General features: G+C 37.7%; 1 protein-coding gene and 1 long non-coding RNA gene across 2 annotated transcripts; one reads left to right on the forward strand and one right to left on the reverse strand.

Annotated features, from left to right (window-relative positions):
* Positions 1-816: 816 nt before the first annotated feature.
* Positions 817-27,138, reverse strand: LOC113424279 (inactive serine/threonine-protein kinase TEX14-like). Its single transcript, XM_026685912.2, has 19 exons — positions 27,000-27,138; positions 26,186-26,300; positions 22,338-22,503; positions 20,707-20,849; positions 19,876-19,936; positions 19,637-19,767; positions 18,975-19,091; positions 18,690-18,813; positions 18,438-18,610; positions 18,213-18,358; positions 16,770-16,960; positions 15,636-15,750; positions 13,904-13,998; positions 10,007-10,150; positions 8,663-8,870; positions 6,448-6,527; positions 6,295-6,368; positions 3,730-3,797; positions 817-1,875 (listed from the first exon to the last, which is right to left on the reverse strand). The coding sequence occupies exons 1-19, from the start codon at positions 27,136-27,138 to the stop codon at positions 1,790-1,792; spliced, it is 2,376 nt and encodes a 791-aa protein (XP_026541697.2). The 3' UTR covers positions 817-1,789.
* On the forward strand, positions 19,848-22,694 carry LOC148131876 (uncharacterized). Its single transcript, XR_015747443.1, has 2 exons — positions 19,848-20,042; positions 22,361-22,694. It is a non-coding gene; the product is annotated as an uncharacterized LOC148131876 (long non-coding RNA).

The following is a 27,138-nucleotide window of genomic DNA, read 5'->3' on the forward strand; positions in this document are numbered from 1 at the left end:
CTTATGGCGCCATCATGTGGTCTCTGTGAAGTCTCATGCTGCATTATTTCAGTTGATTCAGAATCAGAAACAAGCACACTAATTAGAACAAGTTATACCTGATAAAAACAGGTAGGACAAGCTGCCACACATAAAAAAAGCAGCAAACTCGATTCATTCATATCAAACCCCTGGCCATTTTATCTAGAATGGTAATAAAATGGTTGCAGAAAGAAAACCAAGCTCAGCAAAATCCCAATAGATTATTTTTGATTTATGATAGGAGATGGTTTCTGTCTTACATCATTTAAAGCTTGAAATATTAGTCAGTCCTATTCGATTTTTGTTGCTGCTTTAGCCAAATCCTAGAGTTATGATGTTTTCTAATTTAAGTGCGGTCTTTGAGGATGCGTTCTTCTGCCCAGTCTCCTTTTGAAATGGAGATGCCAACAGTTCAATCTTGTGTGTTTCTGCATATGCAACTTGAAAGCAGCAAATGTGTTTGAGCTCTTAAAACAGGAAACAAAATATAAGCTAGTAATTTTTTGTCTATATCATACTACACTTTGTTTCTTCAAGCAAGGATATTAAATAAGCCACAATGAGCTAGAATTTACAGACACAGAGACACACACACACTCCTTCCAAAGTATGTTATGGTTTATCATTATGTGTGAATCATGCTTATAAGAAAAAAATAACTAAAAATAATGAAAAATTTGTTGCAGTACCTGCAATACCATCAGGTAAATATGAAAGATTTATAAAAAAACAAGTGAACCACAAAACACTTTTCTCTTTTTTAATAAAGAAATCAAGAGAAGTGACAAAGTCAGATTGATTCTTTTTTCAAATACTACTAAAGCTCACCTATTTTGTAACACTGGTAACTCAGAGAATAGTATGGAGGGGTACAAGATACTATTACTATATGTTATAAAAGGTAAAACTGCCTCACCCTCATCAGAACTTAACCTGCAAAGACCCAATTTAAAGCAACTTTGAATTCATAAGAAGAGAGATAAAGGCAGCAAAATATCTTAATATTGTTAAGATTCTCCCAATACAAAAAATAAGTAGACTAATTAGCAGTAGTAGACTGAGATCAAACTAAATTTGATGTTAATGGTTTGAAAGGAAAAGCTACTTACAGTTCATTTTTCAACCTACGTTTCCTTTGCTTTTTTCCCCTCTAAACAATTGAAATCAGAGCAAGAAGGGAAGTTTAATCACCTTGCTCAGGACGAGATTGTAGTAATTCTTATGCTGAAGCTAAAAACAACTGATTTGTTTAAGAAAAGAGATTTTCACCAGAAGCATGGTGGGGAGAAAAGGGTTATACTCTTTCTCTGCACAATTCTGTACTTTATTAAAATGTGATACTAGAGAATGACAAAATGAGGTATTTGTACAAGGCTGCATGACTGGACAGGTTTGAATGTGAATTCAAAGCATAAAGGAACATGAGCTAAACAAGTTTATGTGTGAAAAATGGCTACAAAATGCTTTGATTGAGACCTATGCTTATCAATTCACTAAAAGCTTTATTTGATCTATAGCTCTCCTAGCTTGACCCAAATGTTCTAAATGACATTAGTTCAGTCTTTTAAAAAAACTAGATTTTTCTCTTGAAGAGCAATCATGTCCAGTACTACTTAACTTTTCTAGGATATGAGGCTCTGAACTGGAGATACTGAATTCTCAGGATGCATACTGATAGCTGTGCCATTGAAGAAAGAAACTGCTTTTATCTTGGTCCTATCTTTAATAGAGAACTAGAGGGGTCATCACCATGTACTGATCATCCTAACTAGTCATCATCACTTGTCCGGATCAGATCTCCCTTCTTTAGATCAGAGGGAATCTCTTTTTCTTTTCTGCTCCGTGTTTGCTGCTCTGTAGAAATGATGAAAATATGTTAGATGTGATGCTGTGTTGCTACTGCACAATAGAAGAACACAGCTTGCAATTGCTCTATACCCAACCAGATTGCATCTCAATTTAATCTAGTATGTTAATGACTTTAGTCCTCAGGGAAAGCCTTTCTCCTTTATTTGCTAGTTGTTCCTTTAATTGGAAATACCTAGTTGTTAAATCTGGAATTTCCTATACGCAAAACATTGATTCTGCCAAGAAATTAAATTTATCTCCACAGATAGGGACAATTTCTCATACATTGCTGTATTAGGATTATGCATTTTCTGATTCTGCACAAAGATGACAATATAGTCAGTGGCTGAAAAACCTTATTTATTAATAAGTCCAAATGGGGTATTTGCTTAAAGTAAAATTTGAGTTCTTGTGGCAGGGTTTCTGAACCTTATCAACTTGAAGATGAGTGGACATCGTTTCCCAGAATTCCCCAGTCAGCTAAGCTGGTTAGAGGGATTCTGGGAGTTGAAGGTCACCCGTCCTCAAGCTGCCAAGATTGAGAAATGCTGTCTTATAGAGCAGAATAGATACGAAGACAGCGTGTTGGCAACACCAATCCAATTTCTGAAACTGGAGCAGGGATTGCCAATAGTTAAGAGGAAGATCTTTGGCGGAAGTGTTTCTGTCCTCTTTGTGAAACTAAATTTTGTCATGCAAACTATGTAAACAAATGCAAATTAGCTTAATGTGAACTTTTTGTACAAATTACAAGGAAGAATATACTAGCCACTTCCCAATCCTTTCATAATGAGAAGTGACTGCTGCATTTTCATGTTTTTATGTTTATTTTATTTATTTATTTTATTTATTTATTTGATTTGCCAATTGTTTACAAGATAATAAGTATAAGCGTATACATAGTTGTGAATACATGAAATGGGTACATATGTTCCATGCATTTCCTAAGAAGTTCTAACCTTGTTAAAAATCTCTCCCATTGATGCTTTCTTCCTGTTGGAGATCCAAATTCAACATGATCTAATGCCACATGAGTCAGGAGGGCATAGAAAGAAATATAAAAATTATCTTTCTGCCTGCTCCTTGCCACACAAATTGCTAATGGAAAGTCACTTCCTTCTGCTTCCTTCCAAGACATACACCTACAGAGATGTTATTTGACCTCTGCATGGCAAGATGTAGTGAAGTAAGGGCTAGGGCTTTATTTATCTCTGTAATGTATTCTTTATAAATAGAGCCTCTCTTTGTTACAATTATAAAATTTGCTTCACTAATTGTTACTTGTATATACGGAATCATTTAATCTCCAGCAGGCAATACTTTAAGCATGCATAAAATGACTAAAAATGCTCAGGAAATATTTCCTCACTCTTTCGCTCTTTCTAAGAGTGAATCTAAGGAATTCAGTTTTGTAAGCAAAAATAGCTTTGCATGAGGGCTGGTCAGACAAGCTTCTTAACCTTCCTCTATGATGTAATTTATAATCCTTAACAATTTGTATTGTTAGAAAAGTAAGAAAGCCTAATATAATGGTATAAATGTAAATTGGTTCTTTAAAAATATAGGCAAATAGCTGGTGTCTAATACAATATGGGGAAGGACAGACATGAGCAGCATATATTTAATAAACAGAGGCAGACAGATCATTGTTAGAATCAGTCACATTGCATCTATTAAAAAACAGTGAACATCAAAGAAAACTGATGCAATTTATGTCACAAAATGCTCTTTTCCAAATATTTGTGTAAATAAACAAGGAATTCTTCCATTTGTCTACAAATAAAGACTGAATATTGATTACTATATCCATGTCTTCTTCAGGTCTACACCAGCAAAATAAGATTCCAATTTTCTACCTACTGTGATTCATCGTGAAGGAGTCATTTGTTCCTCGCAACTCTTGGATAATTTCCTGAAGAAGATCAAATCTGAGGAAACATGAATTAACACATTTTTAAATACAGTTTCATGAAGGATGATTTCAAAACTAGGGAAATGTAAGGCAGAATAAAATGTAGAGATATATTTAGTTTACAAATGTCTCCATTAGTTGCTAACTAATCAAATGAGAATGAGGCAGTCCTGCAGAATTCGTAGTTAGGTTCTATTTGGAATTTTTACTAATGTTGAAGGCACAGAAAATGAGAAATAAAAAAAATCAGATTTTGAGAACAGATTTCTTACTCCTGAAAAAGAGGAAGGGGTGCAAAAGAAAGTCAAAATAATTCTACCTTGATTTTGTTTGATAAAAGATGGAGCAGGAAGAAACTGTGATGGGCTTTTAAGATTCTGCTCTTCTCCCCTACAATAATAAAGAGCATTCAGGGAATTCCTTCTGTGTTTTCTTGCCTACCTCAAAGGGCTGACATTTAATGACAATCCCTGTATGGTAAGAAGTTTTAGGGAATTACAGTAGTAGTCAAAGATTCAGAAAGAAGACATTGTAGTGCTACCTGACATACACTGCTCAAAAAAATTAAAGGGAACACTTAAACAACACAATGTAACTCCAAGTCAATCACACTTCTGTGAAATCAAACTGTCCACTTAGGTAGCAACACTGATTGACAATCAATTTCACATGCTGTTGTGCAAATGGAATAGACAACAGGTAGAAAGCAGAGGCAGTTAGCAAGACATCCCCAATAAAGGAGTGGTTCTGCAGGTGGTGACCACAGACCACTTCTCAGTTCCTATGCTTTCTGGCTGATGGTTTGGTCACTTTTGAATGCTGGCAGTGCTTTCACTCTAGTGGTAGCATGAGACGGAGTCTACAACCCACACAAGTGGCTCAGGTAGTGCAGCTCATCCAGGATCAATGCAAGCTGTGGCAAGAAGGTTTGCTGTGTCTGTCAGCGTAGTGTCCAGAGCATGGAGGCGCTACCAGGAGACAGGCCAGTACATCAGGAGATGTGGAGGAGGCTGTAGGAGGGCAACAACCCAGCATCAGGACTGCTACCTCTGCCTTTGTGCAAGGAGGGACAGGAGGAGCACTGCCAGAGCCCTGCAAAATGACCTCCACCAGGCCACAAATGTGCATGTGGCTGCTCAAACGGTCAGAAACAGACTCCATGAGGGTGGTATGAGGGCCCAACGTCCACAGGTGGGGTTTGTGCTTACAGCCCAACACTGTGCAGGACGTTTGGCATTTGCCAGAGAACACCAAGATTGGCAAATTCGCCACAGGCGCCCTGTGCTCTTCACAGATGAAAGCAGGTTCACATTGAGCTCATGTGACAGACATGACAGGGTCTGGAGACGCCGTGGAGAACATTCTCCTGCCTGCAACACCCTCCAGCACGACCGGTTTGGCAGTGGGTCAGTAATGGTGTAGGGTAGCCATTCTTTAGGGGGCCGCATAGCCCTTCATGTGCTTGCCAGAGGTAGCCTGACTGCCATTAGGTACCGAGATGAGATCCTCAGACCCCTTGTGAGGCCATATGCTGGTGCGGTTGGCCCTGGGTTCCTCCTAATGCACGACAATGCTAGATCTCATGTGGCTGAAGTGTGTCAGCAGTTCTTGCAAGACGAAAGCATTGATGCTATGGACTGGCCCGCCCGTTCTCCAGACCTGAATCCAATTGAGCACATCTGGGACATCATGTCTCACTCCATCCACCAACGCCACATTGCACCACAGACTGTCCAGGAGTTGGGGGATGCTTTAGTCCAGGTGTGGGAGGAGATCCCTCAGACCATCCGCCACCTCATCAGGAGCATGCCCAGGCATTGTACGGAGATCATACAGGCACGTGGAGGCCACACACACTACTGAGCCTCATTTTGACTTGTTTTAAGGACATTATATCAAAGTTGGATCAGCCTGTAGTGTTTTTTTCCACTTTAATTTTGAGTGTAACTCCAAATCCAGACCTCCATGGGTTGCTAAATTTGATTTCCATTGATACTTTTTGGGTGATTTTGTTGTCAGCACATTCAACTATGTAATGAACAAAGTATTTAATAAGAATATTTCATTAATTCAGCTCTAGGATGTCTTATTTTTGTGTTCCCTTTATTTTTTTGAGCAATGCATTTACAATGCTGAGGTTGAAAGAGAATTACAATAGCATTCTATTAAATTTCTACTTCTAACAGATTTCAAGCAGAATTCAACAAATCAGCTCTCTGCCTTCTATTTAAATTCAGTCCTTGTATAGTCCCATTTCTATTTATGCATACATTTTTATTTTCTTTGTTCCTTGTCAGAATTTAGAGACATCATATTTCTTTGAGCACAATTTCTGTTAGTATCATAAGACTAGGTAACTTAACCTTCAGAAATTGAACAGAGTTGAACATATACACACCCAGAGTTGAACATACCCAGAGCTGTCCTCTAGCCCGGAATAACATAATCTGAAAGCCAAGCAGCCAATACTTTTTACAAGGCAGGAAAATGTGATTGTGACATCTGCTACTTACGTCTCGGTGTTACAAAAAGGCCTTTCTGTGTGACTCTCCAACCTCAGAAAAATCTCTGGTGAGACAGGATTTTGCTGCAGGCAAGACTATAGGAGGTTAGTATCACCAAACAATATACTAAAAGAAGCTTTTGTTTTGTTTTACTTTGTTTACCTGTTGTTCTCTTCTGGCTTGAGATGATAAATCAATAAGGTATTGAAGGGAGTTGTTCTGGATGTTACCTTTGCACTTCTCTGAGTGGAGACAGATGGAGGTTAATAGCAACCTGAAGAGTGTTAGTTACAGGTAGTCCTCAACTTATGACCATAATTAAGCCCAGAAGTCGTACCAGCTATTAAGCAGGTCATCTTAAGACTGACAAGATTTTATAACATTTTTTGCAGCAGTCATTAAACGAATCACCACGGTTGTTAAAGATTGTCTACAATGGTTTTTTTTTGTCAGAAAGTGGAAGTAAAACCTGGTTTCCAGCAAAAGTCATAAATCATTTGACTATAGGATGCCGCAAATGGCCATAATTGTGGGCCAATTGCCGAGAGCCTAAAATGGTGGTAGGGAAAGTGACAGTTGAAGCCACAAATTCTGCTTTTAAATGCCTTTTTGTGGGGGTCCATTGTAACTTTGAATGGTTGCTAAGCAACCAGTCATAAAGCAAGGACTGTATACAGATAATCTTTGTTTAATGTTCATATAGTGGCAGAAGATTGCAATACTACCAGAATGGCATAATCAAAATGTGCTTTCCAGAGACACTTTGGCATCCAAAATTCCTCCAAGGTATATATAGATATGAACCTGTTCAACTTTATCCTCCCTTATAATCAACTTTTTCTGACTGGTTGTTTTCCTGAAGGCCAAGATTTTGGATTTTGGAAATGATCTTGTTTTACTCACTATAGAGGATAATAAATTTCATCATTCTTTTAAACCCATCTGAAGTTTTGAATATAACAGCAATAAATGCATTTTAATAATTCTGTGCGCATGAAGAAGTTCTAGTATTATTAAGAATATCCGTTTCCTAAAATTATCAGTTGGGATCAATTTCCCCACTACTGATACCATCAGTCTTCTGAAATTCCTTTTCAAAAATTTCCAAAAATTTCCACTTACACAGCAAATCTTCCATTGTTTCTATGATTTTCTAAAAATATATACTTTTTGTGACACATCTATTTTTTATTAATATGCTATAATTGGAGGAATTTTTACATCGCATGTACCCAATTGTAGCAGTCTAGTAAAAAAAAAATAGCTAAGAAAAAGGCCATCTTCTCCAAATAGTATGGCTAAATCTACTACATAGGTACCAAAGGAATTATAATCCTCCACTTCCATGAGGTTAATAGCTGGGTTGAGACCAGGAAGCCATATTTCTTCGTCATGGCTCTCATTTTAAGGATTAGTCTCTGCGATTAAAGTTGAAACTTGCTCTGACCTCAATTGCCTTCCAGAAGCCGATTAAGAAGAAACTCTTCTAAACTGGCTTTTTTTTTTTTTTTAAAAAAAGAATGTTATTTATTTTTATTTCTTATTTAATATTTATATTCTAATAATTTTACAATGAGCGTGTTATGCTTTTTAATTGCATTGTGTACCACCAAGAGTCTTTGGTCTGTATTCTTAGAAAAAATATAATAATATATATATATTTTATATATAAAAATATATAAAAAAGCACATATGGATTTGGAATGAGGCAAAATGCTGTAAATTCCCCCCCCCCTGGATTTTTGGCCCTAGATAATCTTCTTTTCACCACGCAGCCAACTGCAATTGTGTTTGTACGCATTAGCACTGGTCAAATATAGCAATTTTCTCCCTCTGGAACAGAAGGTTGGAATAGGTTTTACTTCTCAGGATTTGAAAACATACACATGTAAAAATACTACAGTAAATTAGTCCTGCAGAAGTTGGAAATCGGTTAAAAAAAAACCTGAAATGTTTCGAAAAGCTTGTATCAGCGGTCCCCAGTCTTTTGGGCACCAGGGACCAGTTCCGTGGAAAATAATTTTTCCATGGACTGGGGGGGTGGATGATTTTGTGTGCTACTTAAAACACGTGCACACACAGATGAAGCTTCATTCACTTGTGCAGCCCAGTTTCTAATGGGCAGTGGACTGGTATCGGTCTGCAGCCCGAGGGTTGGGGACCCCTGGCTTATATGACTATGCAAGATTCATGTATCAGTTTCAGTAATTCAGTGCTGAATAATATGCAGAGGGATTGTGTAATGCTGGCACACAGATTACAAGGAATAAAATATCTACAATAGCTGGAAAGGGTCAAAGCTCTTACTTTTAATGTGCACAAGAAAGAACATCCTCAGTCAGAAAACAATACATAAGTTGTCAGTATTAAGACTTACCCACCACCACCCGCTTAGATACGGATCCCTCATTATGACCAGTTTGACCTGGTGCCCCTTGATGGTTGACAAATGACTCCAACATATGGATGCCAGAAGCAAAACGTTTCTCCAGATTTTCTAAGGATGCTTGGGCCTTTGCCAACAGACAGGCTGAATCCTGTAGGCTATTGACGAAATTTTCCTCCTGGATAGCAACAGTGTTTCCCTGAAGAAGAAGAAAATAATTGTGAGGAGAGTTCAGGTGGGGTAACATAGAAGAGACTGGGATTAAGAGTACAGAGAGCCCTCAATTTACTACCATTAGCTTAGAAACCATTTGAAGTGATAGAAGCATTGAAAAAAAAAGTGACTCATGACTGGTCCTCACACTTATGACTATCACAGCAACCCCAGTCACGTGATAAAAAATCAGGCACTTGGCAACTGGCAAGTTCTTAAAATTACAATTGCCATTTATAATCTTCCCAGCCAGCTCCTGACAAGTCAAGTCAAAGAAGGAAGCCAGATTTTGATGAATGATTATGTGATTCTCTTAACAACCATGGCAAAAAAGGTCATAAAACTGGGCACAACTCACTTAAAACAACCACCTAGCATAGCAATGGAAATTCTGGTCCCAACTGGGGTTCTAAAATGAAGGACCAGCTCTAGAATATTTGGTTTGTGGAAAATCATGTGAAGATACAGATCAGGATTGAAAAAATTCTTGTGTATGTGTGTGTGTGTGTGTACGAACGTTAAGGGCACACATAATCCAGAATTAGGAAAGAAGACAGATACATTTTTATATATTGAAGAAGAATCATGCTGAAAAGGGAACGGAGGCTTACAGAGTGTGAAACATCTGATTAAAAGAATAGTTTACTTGGGAAGTGGTGAAATGTTTCTTAAAACTCTTGGAAATTTTGATGTGGAGTAGTATGTAAATCCTAGAGCTACAAGTTTAATCATTGCATTTATTGATGGGTGTGCTTTACAGCCAAATAAAAAGACATTCACAATCAATGCATTGCATATGTGACATTGTGTGTTAGTGTGAATGTGCTTGTTCATGGCACACAATTCAGGCTTCATAGTGAAAGATTGCTGAGAGAGAGAGAGAGAGAGTGTGTTTTGGACTATAATTCCTACAACTGTGTTAACAGGGAGAATTGGGCATTACTGTATTATAGAAAACATCCAAAGATCTCTGGACCTAATCAAAGAACTTTGACTCATTAAATTCATTAAAGTTCTCTTTAATCGATTGAAAACTCTAAATCATTTCCACCAGCAATTTGTACTGGGGGAGGGACTTACTGATCCAGACTTAAAAAGGCTTCAAGCCTGACCAAGTCATACCAGGTCTGTTGACATGACAGTATTATCAGATTCAGCCTTCTCCTCATCACTCTTCCCGGGTTCCCATGTGCTGTCACAGTTTGACTTCAGATTTTGCTGTTCCACAGATTTGCTAGGGATACTGGCCTGCTGATCGCTATATTTCTATGAAAAAAACACAGAACACTGTGAAAATGGTTGTTCTTCAGTGGATGGAATGTAATCTAATATCTGAATTGTCTCTTCAACCTGTTTCCTAAAGAGAGACATCTTTGACCAGTCTCTTTCTACGGCAGAAATTTTGTACTTCTACTCCAATATGTGAGGCCCTATGCCTCTCAGTTGTCAGTGGTTAGAAACATGGGAAGAACCATTATTCTCCTCCTTCTTTCTTGTATCTTCCTGCAGACATTTAATTGACAATAGAACTTAGGTTTTTGATTTATTCCAGTTCATCTTTCTCTAGGTTCTTAATATTAATTAAGACTATTGCAATATTCCTGCCGCTGCGGCAGCCGACAAACCGGAAGTTCACTGCGCGATCCCTGCTGCGCTAGCCCGACTTTTGGTGCTCCGATCCGGACGGGTTCGGAGCTAAGGCTACCCTGCAGGGGTAGCTGAAGATAGGGGATCCGGAGAGGGGTTTGGGGGTGTTGCAGACCCTCTCCCCCGCCGGCAGAACCCCTTTTCCCAAGACGGTGCAGCGGCGGTCTGTAATGGCCGCCACAAAGAAGCTCGGCAGCCGGGTAAGAATGCGGCGGAGGAAGAGGAGAAAGCCTATGAGAGTGAAAGTTTTCTTGGTTGACCCAGGACCTAAGACACATTTAACACAATTCCTGGAAATTATGGCTTTTTAATGATTCTTTCCACAAGAGAAAATAAGCGGCAATTTTGAGGTGCTGAAAGGAAAGTTTACTCTCCTTCCCTACGGAATCAATAAGTGGATATTGAGAAACCTGTCTTTTTAGGTAAAAACTAGCTTTATGTGATAAGTGGGAAGGGAGAGGACAAAAAAATATATTTATATGTTAAGATTTTGTTGGAGGAGATGCCTTAAGGATTTGAAGACTGAAATATAATTCCAATAAGGCTTTAAGATACAGATTTGGACTTTCTTTTTTTTTTTGATTGATACTACCCTAGGAAGAGAAAGTGAGAACTTTGTCTTGGCTTGGATTGATTGAGGACTTTGGGATTGTTCTATTTTTTTGAAATATCTTGGTTGGTGCAAGAAGAAAGAGGGGGAAAAAAAAGAGAAAAGAAAAGATTTATAATGGCTTTTTTTGCTGAGGAACTGAGAAAAGAATATGAGCAAACAAAAACAGATGGCAAAGATGGTGTGAAAGAAGCCTTCCTTTTTTTAGAAATGGCGCTTGTTAACTATCAACAAACACTACAACAGATGGAGGAGGAGGAGGAGGAGGAGGAAGAAGAAGAAGAAGAAGAAGAAGAAGAAGAAGAAGAAGAAGAAGAAGAAGAAGAAGAAGAAGAAGAAGAAGAAGAAGAAGAAGAAGAAGAAGAAGAAGAAGAAGAAGAAGAAGAAGAAGAAGAAGAAGAGAAGAAGAAGCCATCTTTAATGAATTTCAAAATTTAACTAAGAAAGAAGGAAGGAAGAAAGGAAGGAAAATGAAGGACTTAAGGTTTAAAAAAACACTCAAGAAATAGAAAAATAAGGTGCAAAATCAATATAATGATAATAAACAAAAGAAAAAAGAAACACAACAGAGAAGGGAAGCCAGCAAGGCAGAGGCTAGGAGAAGGGGGGGTAGGAAGGTCTGGTGGGGGAAGAAAGAAAGGGAAAAGGTGGAGAAAAGCCACAAAGTTTTGAAATCAGATGGGAAAAGAGGAATCTTTTTTAGGGACAAAGGGTAAAGTACAATCTTTTTAAAAAAGATTTTGCAAGGTACATAAGATGGTATTGTAGCATTTGTATTAGAAATAGAAAATTAGAATGGTTTAAGAGTTAATAAGAGATTAAAATGTTGAAATGTTTAGTAATGATTGATTTTAAAATTTAATAAAATATTAAAGGGAATGTTTAGAATATTGAGTTTTAATTAAAGAGTTTAATATGACTATGGTATTGATGTTATTATAAAATTATTATAGTAGCATTTGTTTTTGGAAAAGGCAATGGGAATGTTATAAGATTCAATATTTAGATCTATTATTTAACTATGTATTTAATCATTTTGGATTTATTATTTTTCTTTTATTAAAAAAAAAATTAAATTAGTACATAGAATGTACCAAGCAGAATCAGATTGGGTATTAGGTGTTATTTTAAATGTTAATCTAATTAATTTAGGGGGAAGATAGAAAGGCATCATACTCTGATTAGTGATTTCAGGAGAAATTTTTTTTTATTATTATAAGGAATGAGATAGAGGGATAATAAAGAATGGACAAAAGATACAAATATAATGACTCAAATTAAGATGGATTAAATAAGATAGAATTAAGAAGAGTGAAATGTGTGGAGAAGCTAATATAGAAGATATAGAATGGTAAATAAAATAGGTAATGATATGTAAGATGAGCATGAATATAACTGAAGTCCATGTAGAGAGAGGTACCTGGGGCCAAGTTACTTTCCTAAAAGATTTTTTATATGTTTGTGTGTTGTGTGTTTATGTTTTTGGGAGAATTAATAAAACCTTGCAGAAATACAGAATGAGAATAATGGTAATCAAGTCAGAAAGAAATAGATGAAATAATAATAGTGAAATTGAATAAGAGTAAAGAGAATTAAAGAGAAATTGGATAAGAGGTATTTGTATGCTCATATGGAAATGGTTTAAAATAGAATTATATTGTATAAAATAAGGTTTTATTTGACTTGTAAAATTTATAATGGAAAAAGGTTTAAGTATGTAATGGTTAATGATGATTTGTTTGTCTTAAAAATTAATAAAATTTGTTTAAAAAAAAAAGACTATTGCAATATTAATTAAGTGTCAGGATTCCGGCAGTTACCCCAATTAAATCATGAGTCTCGAGCCAAACTTCCAAAACTTCAAAAGAATTTATTGGGAGTTAACATGTCCGGCACTGCCTGGGTGTAGCCAACTCTGAGACACATCATTCATTGTCACCCTTGACCCTGGTTTTCCCTCCACCCCTTGGGTGTATCATAATTCATATTCTCCAATGGGACACATCCGTAGCCAAGAGTCATCAATCATGCTCTCCAGTTAGATATTTGTGTGGCAGAAACTTCAGTCACCTAGTTACTATATTTGAAAAATGGAATGCACTTTCGATTTCCAAGCTGCTCTCCCTTTCTGTTGGCAACTCTAAAAAGACCATAAAAATATTTTATGAGTTGACATTAAGAATATTGGAATTTTAAAAAAATGTAAGAAGCCCTTCAAATGAAACATGATTCACACAATGAACCTGTTGAATATTAGCCATTTCCCCTGGATAAACATTTGGAGAGCCAGGACATTTTTTGAAGATTCAGTCAGTCACTCTGCTAATCTGAAATCTCCCGATATCAAGAACAGACGCTCTGTAAGAGTGCTTTGCCTGGTTTAGCTAATATGTGCATATGTGTTTGCGAAATTTCTCCATCTAACAACTGATATAAAATGGACTGTATTTGATTGCATTGTCCAAGCACTTCAAGAATTTAGTCCAATGTTTCCAAATCATGGCAAACTTTCAGATGCTTAGACTTCAACACACACTGAAGTCAAAGACTTAACATTCACACATATTAAAATTGCCAAGGTTGGAAAACACTGGTCTAGTTGCTATTGCAGCAAAATTCAAATTACTGTAATTGAAGGCTTTCTCCACAATTAACCAACATGCTCTTACATGTAATAGGAATTATGTTGTGCCAGGATACATCCCTCCCCAGAAGGGAAAAGGGGAAAGTTTGTTTAAAGCCACTGGAATCCAACTTCCTACCTGTGCTGGTTTCATTGTCTGGCTCCCAGGATAAGCACTAAATGTGCTTTGTCCTGCACTCCTGCTGCTGGACTCCACCTCAAAATATGGTGCTTCTGGAGAGAGCAACAGAGGTAAAACCAAGTATAGAAAAACTATGGGTTCTGTTACATCCTTATATTGATAAATTTATTTTGCTACTCCGCATTATTATACATTAGCTCCAATTTTGCCTGTTAGTTAATTTTAATTTTAATGTTGGTTAATTTTGCCTGTTAGTTTCTGTTAGAAACGACGCTATAGAGCACATTGCACACCAGAACTAGACAAGGAGTTTTTGCCATCACTCTGCTAAACAAATAATTCCCTCAACACTGTCCAACTATTTACTAAGTCTGCATACTATTACTATTACTATTAATCTTCTCATCCTTCCTTTCACCCATCTCCTCCCACTTATGACTGCATGAATGTAACTTTATTGCTTCTATCCTTACTATTTTTTAATTGAATGTTTACTAGGATAATTTGATTTGATCGCTTATTATTATGTTTCCTAGTATGATTTGATTGCTTATTTGTACCCTTTGACTACTATTGTGTTATACCTATGATTCTTGAGGAATATATTTTTTTTCTTTTTATGTACACTGAGAGCATTTGCACCAAAACGAATTCCTTGTGTGTCCAATCACACTTGGCCAATAAAGAATTCTATTCTATTCTATTCTATTCTATTCTATTCTATTCTATTCTATTCTATTCTATTCTATTCTATTCTATTCCATTCCATTCCATTCCATTCCATTCCATTCCATTCTATTCTATTATACTCCTATTCCTATTCCTATTCTGTTCTATTCTACTTGCCCTGTTTCCCCATTCTTCTTCCTGCCTATGATTTTCCACTTTCTTTTTCCAATTCATATTATTGTTCCAATTAAAATTATTGCATTAATACTCAGTTCCTAGCAAAAAATATTTATATTTATCTTATCTGACATTATTATGAGATGATTTTTTTGTAATCTACTTAGCTATTCATTCATTCATTTGGAGCTTATCAAAAGCTGTTTTATAAATCAAGTTCTGAGAAGTGGTTTGTTGTTGAATTGAGTCCAGTTAAGCTCAGCATGGTTTGCAAAAGGGTGCAGAGTTTGCCTCCTAAATAATTCTCCAGGGTTATTTTCTTAGTCTATCCATATTTCTACATGGATGCAAAATTAGAGCAGCAAAACAGAATGAGAACAAATCAAGAACAGACCAAACCATGGGTGTCCATGGGGTCCAGTTGCTTTTATCAGAATAACAAAAGCAGCCACATGTCACCATCTCTTTCTCTTATGCGCATGCAAAGAAGCAATGACTACTTTGCTCACCTACAATAAATATTCTGGCCTGTTTCATAAGTGATTCAAGTGTGGCTAAAATAGGCTGTGGCTTAATATTATAGGTCAGGCATGTCAAACTCCTGGCCCACAGCTGGATGCATCATGTGCTGGCCACACCCACGCCTGGTTTAGGGGAAAAAAGTCCCGATACATCACATGACGATGCTGTGACGCCGTGAGTTTGGCAGCCTGTTATAGGTGAACTCATTTAGTGACTTAACTTAAAATTCTGAGTATAGATTTATAACACGCATTCTCAAACCCATCATTTACTTAGGTTTACCCTCTGGATCCACATTGGAATCCATGAAGCTAACACCCTTTTGCATCCTTGTAGTTCTATTACTGGCCATGAAACTGACCTTCAGGAATGATGGGGACAGAGTCTTGTGAGGACACTGTTGGTCCTGCCCACATGCAAAGCTTCTTTGGACAAGATGCTGTTGATGAAAGCAAAGGAAAATCTCCCGCCGCAACCTGTAAAAATAATACCGCTTATGATTTTTATTCCTGATCAATAAAAGTTAAAGAAGAGTCTTATTCTTTCCTAAAAAGAAACTGGAGCACTGTATATGGTGAAAGGGACCTTGGCTGTACCAATATTTCTGTTTTTCCCCTTAAGCTGACAGCTTCTGAAAGTCATAGTGAAGGCAAAGTTCACTACATTTCTCCAGCAGAGCAGAACAGAATAACCAAGTTGGAAGGGATCTTGGAGGTCTTCTACTCCAATCCCACTGCTCAAGCAGGAGCCCCTATACCAATTGTCAGAGATGGTTTGGTCACCAGTAGCAGATAGACCTCTTCACAAGGGCTTAAATGTTGTGCAAGAGGGCAAAGCGAGTATAGAAACAATGCAATGACAAGAATTGAGAATAGGGCTTGGATGGGTGGGCAAGATATGAAGCAGCCTAATGATGAATACATTAATTCAAGAAGGAATCAAATAAATTATGTGACTCAAAGGTTCCAGTGTCTGTGTGCAAATGCAGAGAGTATAAGAAGAACGAGAACTAGAATTCAGGAAGGCAAATATGATTTGGTAGAGCCGTGATGGAGAAGTGGTTAGAATGCAGTACTGCAGTCTACCTCTGCTGCCTGCCGGCTGCCTGCAATTCGAATCTCATCAGGCTCAAGGTTGACTCAGCCTTTCAGCCTTCCGAGGTCTGTAAAATGAGGTCCCAGATTGTTGGAGGCAATTTGCTGACTCCGTAAACTGCTTAGAGAGGGCTGTAAAGCACTGTGAAGCAGTATATAAGTTTAAGCGCTATTGCTATTAGTAGGCATTGCTAAAGCCTTTAAGGATGAAACTCGTGAGTGATCATCTGAACTGGACCTTCAGACCTCCTCAATATATAGGCTCAATGTCTTTTACATAACTACTCCTCTTTCCTTTTTTCTGGTCTAGTAATTTTCTATAGGAAAAACCCATACTTTCATCGGTTCTGCAGATAGTAGGATTAGGAATAACTCAAAATGTAAGCAGTTGAGCACCTTACCTGTTGGGCTGCCCGCAGTAAGTAGCGTAAGTCAGGGAAAGTGCCTCCCCGGTCACGTTCTTTCAAAGCTGTACCACTTTTGACCACCTCATAAAATGGCTCAGGGACACGGGCATCAGTTGACAGAGACTGCCCTGCCTCCATTTTTTCTTTCACATCAAGGCCATCCAATCTATCCCATGGAATTTCCCCTAAAAATATGCATTGCTTGATATATAAGATCATAAACCATAGCTTAGGAAGACAATGGAATCTAGCCTGATAGTTTTGGCCACCACAGCATTCTGCTCGCTGTTATTACTAAACTCGTGCCCCAAAATAATTTGACACACCTTTAATGAATTATGAAAGCAGCACAATTTCATTGCAATTCTTACCGCAACATCTTTTTTCAAACTCATGTGGATTTATTTGCTTTTATGAACTGTAGAAAATGCAGTTTTTCTGAATAATTTTGAAAGCATATTCTAATTATTATAAAGATCTTGTTGTTTGAATCATTAATAAATGATCCAATAGTCAAAACCACATTTAAGAAATAACTTGAAGTGCACTAACCTCAAGAAATTGAGTCAGATAAAGAAGATTTCTCCACAGGAAGGCAGTAAGGACAAAAAAAAGATCAAAGGAGCACCTACAATCTACATCAGTGATGGCTAACCTATGACACGCGTGTCACTCGTGACACGCCGAGGCACTTTGACTGACACGCCTGTTGGTGTGGGGAAAACCTGCACATTTAGAGGCTGCCTGTGCTCTGCTCCAATCCCTGCTCCCTGCTTGTTGCGTGGAGGCGTGGTGTCACCGCTGCTGCAAGATCTTTGCAGCAGAGAACCAGTTTTTGTGTTAGTTTGTCAGTTTCATTACCTCAGGAACGCTACAGGAGGAAAGGAGATCCATGAGGTTCACAGCCCTGTAAGGTGGCCTTCCGATCCCCACATCCTGCACCTGCAGCCCTGAGACAGGGAGACGAGTTTCACAGCCCTGTGTGATCACCCCAGCCCAGTCCGTCATAAACCAAATTATTGATATTTCTTGAAGTGACACACGACCCGAGGAAGGCTACACTTTTTCCCGATTTTCGACACACCAAGCTGAAAAGGTTAGCCATCACTGATCTACATTCTAGTCCTTAGGCCTATTTCTAATTGGTCATTTTAGAGCTTGTTTGTACAATTTTAAACTGGATCTAAATCTCCAAATGTGGCTATACAGAATATGACATGCCTAATTTAAATCTGACTCCAACAGCGCTATTTTAAATATAATTAAGGCTAAAACCAATGTGATCTCTCCCAAAAAGAAAGCATTTTTAACATACTGCATTTTTGGCAACATGTTCACATAATTTATTTGCAGCAAAGTTACTCTGCACAACTCACAGGTCGCTGATTAGTTCCTTCTACCTGTGATTTTCTACCAATACTTAGGTCACAAACTGACCTGTGAAGATTTCCTGAATTACTGTGCAGAAACTGTAGAGGTCAGACTTCACAGAGGCTGATCGATCTCTGATGACTTCCAAGGGTAACCAGTTGTACAGAGGCGGAGGTGGTGGGATAGGCCAAGTTAAACAGAGTTTCTCTCTCCTGAAACAGAATCCATTCTGTCAAGATTCCTGCAAAACCCTATATCCAAACTGCTACAACTGCATTTGCTTCAACTAACCTCTGCTGCATGTACTCAAGGTTACTGAGCTTGGCAAGGCCAGGTCTCACCAGCTGTATGGCGTGGGAGGTCACAGCCCGATGGATATAGCCTCGAGAATGCAGGAACAAAAGCGCTTCAGAGACCTGGAGGAGCAGATGCACTGTAGCGGAGGATGCCGGAGAGCTAGGATTCTGCAGTGAAGGTAAGAAGGGAAGTATGTAGTGCTGGGTGGCGAGAGGAGCAGCCCACCTTCCTGACTCTCCCACTTACCTCACAGTGCAAGGCATAGTAGAGGGAGCACATTTCTACCCTTTCAAAGACATGCTGGATAGTTTGGAGATCCATGGATGGACTCACGGCTAAGAGGAGCAGTAGATAGGGATGGCGAAGTTGGCTACAGGAAACACAGGACTCATGTTAAATACCATATCTACTTTGAATAACCACACAGATCACATCTCTTGATTGTAAACAGGAAAGCCTGACTAAATAAATCACCGCAATATATCCTTCTTTGATCCATCATTATTCCCAATGCCTGCCAACTGGAATTACCTGCAGTGTTCTTGTTCAGCTAGGAGCAAGTCCATGGTGCGACGTGCTTTACTGCAGTTGGGATGTGCTTCTGGCTTGATGCTTCTCACAGTAACCAACTGTCCATTCCATAGCAAGCTAGAAACAGAGATATAATTATAATTATATATTATAATATAATAATATTATAATTATCATTATCATTATCTAATTATAATGAAATAATTAGAGTTAGATTCTAATCCCTTTCCCCCCCACAAATTGTGAAATGAAGAGTTAGAATCATAACTCATCAGCTGACTTTATTTACAAATCACCACTTCTACCAGACTACCAAGCTACGCATCTCTATTTATGTAAAGTTGCTGCATATTGGTTCTGTTTTCCTGTTTTTAGATGCATAGGTATTTCTATTCTCCTCTTGGGATTTCAGCGTAATGTCAAAGCTTGCCAACAATATTCTGAACTTGAACGAGATGAGAAATATTAAAGATGAACCATGGAAACATATGATGATATAAGTCACCATGTATTCATTATTGATCCAAGAGAAGGCTTTCACTATGTGTAACTACCACTCTTTGAACTGGATCTTTCAAGTTATTCTAAAGTTACATTTCATTATTCTAAAAGTGTGGGAAGGAACAATGGACTATACATAGCAACTCAAAATATAGCTTTACTTCCTCATGAGTGTAAATGGTCCATTCTGATAACTCCAATCTGCTTCTCCTTGTCCTCTGATCAGTTCGTTATTATCGGCAATGGATAGGAAGGCAGCCATCCGTGGCTGCTCGTATCTACTTGGATAGAGCTGGGAAAAAATGAACGAGTTAAGTATGCCGCTTAGCATTGCACTTTATAGATTAGTACCCACCCTTCCCACTGCACTGAACTACACTATTCAAAGAAATTTCCTTACATGTCCATATCCAACAAATGGCTTCTTCACATTTGCAAACATTTGGGGACAGTCCAGATACCTACAACAAGAAGGGCAGGAGGATTCTTTTAAGACATATTCTTTTGAGCTTTCAATATAAGAAAAGGAGATGGACAGTCTCTCTTGCTGACAAGAAAAAAAAATCTGTAAGTTGTAATCTATTTTCTTGGGTTTTGAAAAAAAGTATGGCTGCTTTCATGAACAGTTGAAAAGTGCTTTGCTCACGTGAAGTCTGAAATATTTCTTCAAGTCAATGTTTAGTTCTGCACTGGCCTAAGCCCTTTTCTTTTCTTGTATCTTTTCTTTTATGTATACTGAGAGCATTTGCACCAAGACAAATTCCTTGTGTGTCCAATCACACTTGGCCAATAAAGAATTCTATTCTATTCTATAGTTCAAATTGTTTCCACCTGAAAGGAATTATATCTTTAAAAGTGCTAAAATTAAATAATAACTAAATCCCACCAGGAGATAACCCTTTATTGTGACTTCAAGGAATGAGAAGAAATAACATTGAATAATGTTTTGGGCATTTTTTTTTTGGTTTTGTTTTGCAACAACATGAAGTTTTTGGAACATGAGTTTTTAAAGAAATGATCACGGTTTATTTATGGGATGTTAATTTCCGACATGTGCTATCCTGACATGCTGCACTTTTTCTTTCGCAAGTGTAGATAAAAATATATACTCACTGGGACATATTAAATGAGAGAACTATGTATTTGGTCAGCTCAGTCAAATCATGACTTTTGTTACATAATCTTCTACTTTAACAGGTTTGGGGTTAAAACCAACCAAGAATAAAGTTACCAGAAGGAGGTAGATAAAAGTGAGGTGAAAGAGGAACGCAAACTGCGTGAAGATGCTCCTAGACTTTTTGAGTACAGTGACTGATCACCGTGCTGCACCTGTGCTGCCATCTGAGCATAGTACTGTTGTATGATGTCCATGACCTAGAAGTAATTAAAAAGACTGGATCTCATTTTGCAAAATCCTTGCACATAATCAAACAGATGGATATCATAAGCTATACGCATGCTTGCTAAGTAAGCAGATTGTTAGGGGAAGAGCATCGCTCATGCCTCTGCAGCCAACATAGAAGACAAAATGGCCATCAGTATATTAACAGGTAATCCTCGACTTATATATCCATTTGTTTAGTGACTGTTCAAAGTTACAACGTACTGAAAGAAGTAAGTTATAACCTGTCCTCATTTAGAACATGTCAGAGAATCCACGGGGTCATGTACAGGTAGTCACGGTGGCGCAGTGGTTAGAGTGCAGTATTGCAGGCTACTTCTGCTGACTGCCAGCTGCTTGCAATTTGTCAGATCGAATCTCACCAGGCTCAAGGTTGACTCAGCCTTTCATCCTTCCAAGGTGGGTAAAATGAGGACCCAGATTGTTGGGGGCAATAGGCTAACTCTGTAAACCGCTTAAAGAAGGCTGTAAAGCACTGTAAAGCAGTATATAAGTCTAAGTGCTATTGCTATTCCTTGACTTACGACCACAGTCAAGCCCAAAATTTCTGTTGCTGTGAAGCAGTTGTGAAGTGAATTTTGCCCCAATTTACAACCTTTCTTGACATAGTTGTTAAGTGAATCACTGCAGTGCTTAAGTTACTAACGTGCTTGTTAAGTGAATCTGGCTTCCCCCTTGACTTTCCTGGTCAGATGGTCGCAAAGTGGGCATAATGAGGACTCAGATTGTTGGGGGCAATAGGCTGACTCTGTAGACCACTTTGAGAGGGCTGTAAAGCATTATAAAGTGGTATATAAGTCTCAGTGCTACTGCTATTGCTATAACCCAGGGACACTGTGACCACCATAAACCAGTTTGCCAAGCACCCAAATTTTGATCATGTGACCATGGGGATGCTGCAATGGTCATCACTGTGAAATACGGTCATAAGTTACTTTTTCGGGTATGTTGTAACTTCAAGCGGTCACTAAATAAACTGTTGTAAACCGACTATCTGTAGTTGACTATCTGTAATTGAAATTCAGGTGTTTGGCAACCAGCATATATTTACAACAGTTTCATCATCCCAGGTTCACGTGGCTGCTATTTTGCAACCTTCCCTGCCAACTTCTGACCAGCAAAGTCAATGGGGGAAGAAGAATTTGCTTAACAAATGCATGATTCACTTAACTGCAATGATTCGCTTAACAACCATGGCAAAAAAGGTCATAAAATCAGGTGCAACTCACTTAACAACTACCTTGCTAGCAATGGAAATTCTGGTCCCAGTTGTAGCCGTAAGTCAAAGACTACTTGTTAACTATCTCGCTGCACAATTTTGTAAAAGGAGTGAACTTTCAAACACAGAAAAATTCTCCAATGCTCTTAATTAGTTACCATTAGATTAGAATATTTTGCTTTTCTAGCAGGCTACTACATTTTGTAGAATAATATCCATATCAGCCTTATGAACTTTGTACCTTTGCATTTTCTTCACTTCCAGCTTGCTGGGCCCAGTCTTTAGGAGTCCGACCCTTTTGATCATGGAATCTTAAATCACCTCCCACTTGCAGGATACTGTTGAGAAGTCTTGGGTGACCTGAAAATGCAGCTGCATGGACTGGAGTGCTACCATCATAACAACGACTGGGATTCATAGAATAGAAAGAGAAGAAAGAGATATCAAATCATACTTCTGAAATCTTACAAAGAAAATTGCAGGGACCTGTCCAGGGTGTTGCTAGGAGTCAAAACTGACTTGAAAGCCTTAATATATAATTAATATATTCATCTGCTAGTTTTCTTTTCTTGTTTGAATTATAGAGTTGCTTTATGAGTTAACCCTGTAATTTATTTATTTAATTAATTAATTCACCCATGGTGACTCGAGGCAGCTTACACAATATAAAACCATATTTAAAACAAAACAAAAATAAAAACAAAAACTAACAAAAAGAATCAAATAAATTAGTAAAGTACAATAGAACAAAATTTGGGAAAACATAAAACAAAACAAAAAATAAAAAAAATAAAAAACCAACTCCCAGCCCCTGCCCTGACGACAGCAGATCGCACTAGCCTCCATTAAGATGTTGCTCTTAATGCTAGCAACTTTTACCCCAAATCAGGCAAAGCAGCAGGCAGATTGAGTTGCTCACAGAATCACAGATTCACTTAGGGATCTATCATTCTGCAATCTGAGTCTGTCACATAAAATTTGCTAGCAAGTAAACTCACAAAATTAACTCACAACACACCATGTATGTAAATATTGAATTTTTTATTTAAAAAAGGGCAACTTTTACCCAAAACCAGGCAAAACAGGCAGGCAGATTGAGTTGCTCACAGAATCATAGATTCACTCTATGATTCTGCAATCTGCTAACTGAGTCTGCACTAAAAAACAGAAGCTTCAGTCCTAAGGAAGGTTTAGCTCTGCTTTTAGATTAGCTAGAAAGCAAGAAATCCAATCATTTCCTGCTTTCTAGCTAATCTAAATCTCCCAGCACAGCGGAACAACTGATGGTCGGGGGAAAAAAAGGAAAAATAGCAACTTACCAAATGCAAGCAAGTTGGATGGCTCAGATGCCAGGTAAGGAGTAAGGGTGGGACAGGGAGGAGCCAGTGGTGCGATTTGCCGGTTCTCGGAACTGAGCAGAATCATAACAACCGGTTCTATAGAACCGGACCGACCAGGTAGAATCCCACCCCTGGACGTAATTCTGTCTTTGGGACAGCTGGGACAGTCTTCACTCTCATCCTCCTTAAAACACTTTAGGAATGGTTTGGTTTTTTTGAAAAAAAAATTTGGGTTTTCACAAAAAAATACAAATAAAACATTTTTTTTTAAAATAGCATGGTCCCAGGTTATCACTTCTTCATACAGACACCAAACTCAATTTCATGCTCATTTTTATATTCTATTCCATATCTTATTACCATTTTATATTTTCTACATAGTTTTTCCCCTCTTTTAATTTTCTCAACTTTGTTTTAATTATCTCAATTCAAATCATTATATTTATACTTTTGTCTGTCCTGTTACAATTTCACATTATCTTTTCTTATTAAGCAAATTTTTCCCTGTAGATACCAATTAGAGTATGACACCTTTATATCCTTTAATTTTATCCATTCAAGCTCTTATTTAAGCTTCAATATATAGCTTTAAGATTATAGCATTCAATATAATACATAACTTCCAATCGAATTCTGCTTGGTACATTCTTAAAATAGACACTATATTCTTAAAAAGAAATATGTATGTATGTATGTATGTATGTATGTATGTATGTATGTATGTAAATAAAACACATTCCATTCCAATTCTATCATTAATATGCATTAAAATCTTAACATCTTTAACATTTCTTTTCAATTAAATATCATACTTCCTTGGGAACACTTATAAACTTTCCATAGTTAATTCTTTTTTTCCCATATTTCTTACTTATATTTTTATAAATCATTACTAATAATTAAAAATGTTTCCTTTTAATTCTCTCAATCATTTTAATTCATTTATTTATTAACAAACATCCCACTGCATTACAATAAATATTTTATCCATCATCATATTTTCTAAAGTTATTTCTATTTGTAATATAACAAAGCTATCTTATGTACCTTTGCAGAATCCCTTTTACAATTAAATTTTCACCCATTATCTTTACACAAACTTATGGTTACAATCCTTATATCTTTTCCCTGTTTCTCTATTTCTTGTTTCTGTCTTTTACAACTTCTTTTCCTTGCCTTCTTCCCCCTCTTCTTCTCCCTCCCCTTTTACCCCCTCGTCTCTCTACTTCTAACTCTCTCATCTGTAATCCCCTCTTCTATTGCTTTCTAATATTATACTTATCTTTCAAATTGTTCTTCTTCTTTTTGGTTGTTTTTTCTAGTCTTAAACCTTTCACTCTATTTCCCCCCTTTTCTTTTTTCCCCCCACTTAAAATTATTTGATCATTAAAGATGGCTTCTTCTTTGTCCCAATCTTCTTGTTCTGCAAGTGTTTCTTGTTGCTTCTCATAGTTCCAGATCTCCATTTCTAAGAACTGAAACACGAAGCCAAAAGAACTTCTCCCTTCTTGTGCGTCTTCTTTCCATTTTTTAAGTTTTGTTTTCAGTTCTTCTAAAAGTGATACCATTTTAAAAACTTTTAAACAACCACCCAGTTAATTTTAGTCATCTAGATGCAAAAGCCAAAAATCACCAAGTAATCCAAATAATCCAAGGCTGTTTCTACTTGCTTCTTTTTTCCACTTTCTCTTCCTGGGTTTCTATTATTTTGTTACCAAGTTTCCATTAAAATGTATCTTTGAGGAATCTTGTTAAAATTTCACTGTAAGTTCCTTTTAATTACAGTTCTGTTCCTTAATTCCAGGCAGTCTCCTCCATTTTTCCAGATCCTGCCCTTCTATTCTTTTTTTTTTCTCCTTTCCAACTTTTAAAAACTTTTAAATGTCCAGAAATCTTTATTATCCCCTTGACTTTTACTTTCAGCTTAGATGCCTATTAATGTCAAAGTGGATTTTTTTCCAGTTTCTTGCTAAGTCTCTTAGCTGTCAGTATAAGGAAGGGAAGAAAAAAAATGTAATCCTTTCCCTTCTCTCTCTCCTTCGCAGCTTCAAAATCTTCTTTGGGAACAATGTTGTTAAGTTTAAATTCCAGGGTACCTTATTTGTTGTTTTTGCTGTTTGACCCGGTCAACCAAAACTTTCTCTTATCTTCCTCCTGCACATTCTTTTCCGGTCGAGTTCTTCTTTGTGGTGGCCATTTCTGACCACCGCTACAACCACCTTCAGGAAAGGGAGTAATGGCCAGCTGGGGAGGAGAGATGTGGCTCTCCTCAACCCTGCAGGCAGTCTCCCCCTTCACCACCTCTACGGGGTGGCTTAGCCCCGAAACCAGCTGGCTCGGGGTGCTCCAGCAGCGGGCACGGATCGAAGCCTCGGAGAGACGAGGTTTCGATCTGTCACCGAAGAAGCTCAAACCGGAAGGGCACTTTAGGAATGTTAAAGTGCTGTTGTGTGGACCCCCTCCAACAGACCTGTTAGTGTGTTAGTTGGAAAGAGAAAGAGGGTATCTCCACTGCAAAGCTAGGCCATTTCTAGTCACTGTTATCTGTGGACTGTAGCTGCAAAGCTGAGAAATGTATAAATGGTGTAATTGTTCCTAAAGGAATGAACATCTGTAGATATCTGAAACAGTGTAATGCATTGAGATGCTTACAATATATTTCTATTCTAGAAGAATTGCAGAGTCAGAAAAGCTGCAAAAGAATAACTAAATATTGAACTAGCTTCTCTAGGAATTCTGTATCACTCACTGATTAGGATTAGCACCAAAGCGCAGAAACAGCTGAACTATGGAAGCATGTCCCAGCAGGGCACCAATATATAAACCAGTCTGTCCAGCGGCATTGTGGCTGTCGACTTCCACACCTAAGGAAGGAAGCATACATACTGAATAATAGGAAAAGTTTTTTTTTCTGAATGCATGTTCACTGGAATTGGGCAGCCAACAAATTAATAATATTAACAACGGCAGCAGTAATACTACAAAATTACAGGCAGTCCTCAACTTACAATAGTTCATTTCGTGCCCATTCGAAGTTAGGGCACTGAAAAAAGTGACATGACTGTTTCCCACACTTATGACCTCCTCATGGTTACACGATCAAAATTCAGATGCTTGGCAACTGACTCATATTTATGACAGTTGCTGTGTCCCAGAATCATGTGACCACTTTTGCTACCTTCTGATAAGCAAAGTCAAAGGGGAAACCTGATTCACTTAACAACCATATTACTAACTGAACAACTGCAGTTATTCACTTAACAACGGTGGCAAAGAAGGTCATAAAATGGAGCAAAACTCACAAATGTTTTGCTTAGCAACAGAAATTTTGAGCTCAATTGTGGTTGTAAATCGAAGACTTATTTGTAATATGTATCAAAATGAGTTCATTGAACTATAACTGAATCTGTCCCATATTAGAAATATGGAATAGAAAATGAAGCATAAATTTTGCTGCTTATATCCTCTATTTTCATCACATGAATGATGCCCAGCTAGAGTTCTTACTCTTATAAAACAGCAGCTATTGATGCAATGTAACCCACACAACAAACATGATTTACCTCTCTTTAGTAATATCTTGGCCTTATTGCTCTTGCCCTCAGCAGCATGCCTCAGTAACTGCCCCTCCAGAGATTCAGGTTCAGTAAAATAGCCTAGGCTCACAGGACAGTTTGGCGGGAGCACTGGCACCTTTGGCAT

This window comes from Notechis scutatus, chromosome 2, assembly GCF_049901735.1.
Source record: "Notechis scutatus isolate UNSWTSFEM ecotype Mainland chromosome 2, rNotScu1.2, whole genome shotgun sequence".
Taxonomy (NCBI): domain Eukaryota; kingdom Metazoa; phylum Chordata; class Lepidosauria; order Squamata; family Elapidae; genus Notechis; species Notechis scutatus.

Coding starts and splice junctions, on each gene's coding strand:
- LOC113424279 (XM_026685912.2), bottom strand. CDS start 27,138: ATGCCAAAGGTGCCAGTGCTCCCGCCAAACTGTCCTGTGAGCCTAGGC. Junction 22,504..26,185: donor TTTGGTGCTAATCCTAATCA/GTGAGTGATACA, acceptor TATGAATCCCAG/TCGTTGTTATGATGGTAGCA. Junction 19,768..19,875: donor CATTTGTTGGATATGGACAT/GTAAGGAAATTT, acceptor ATTTTTTCCCAG/CTCTATCCAAGTAGATACGA.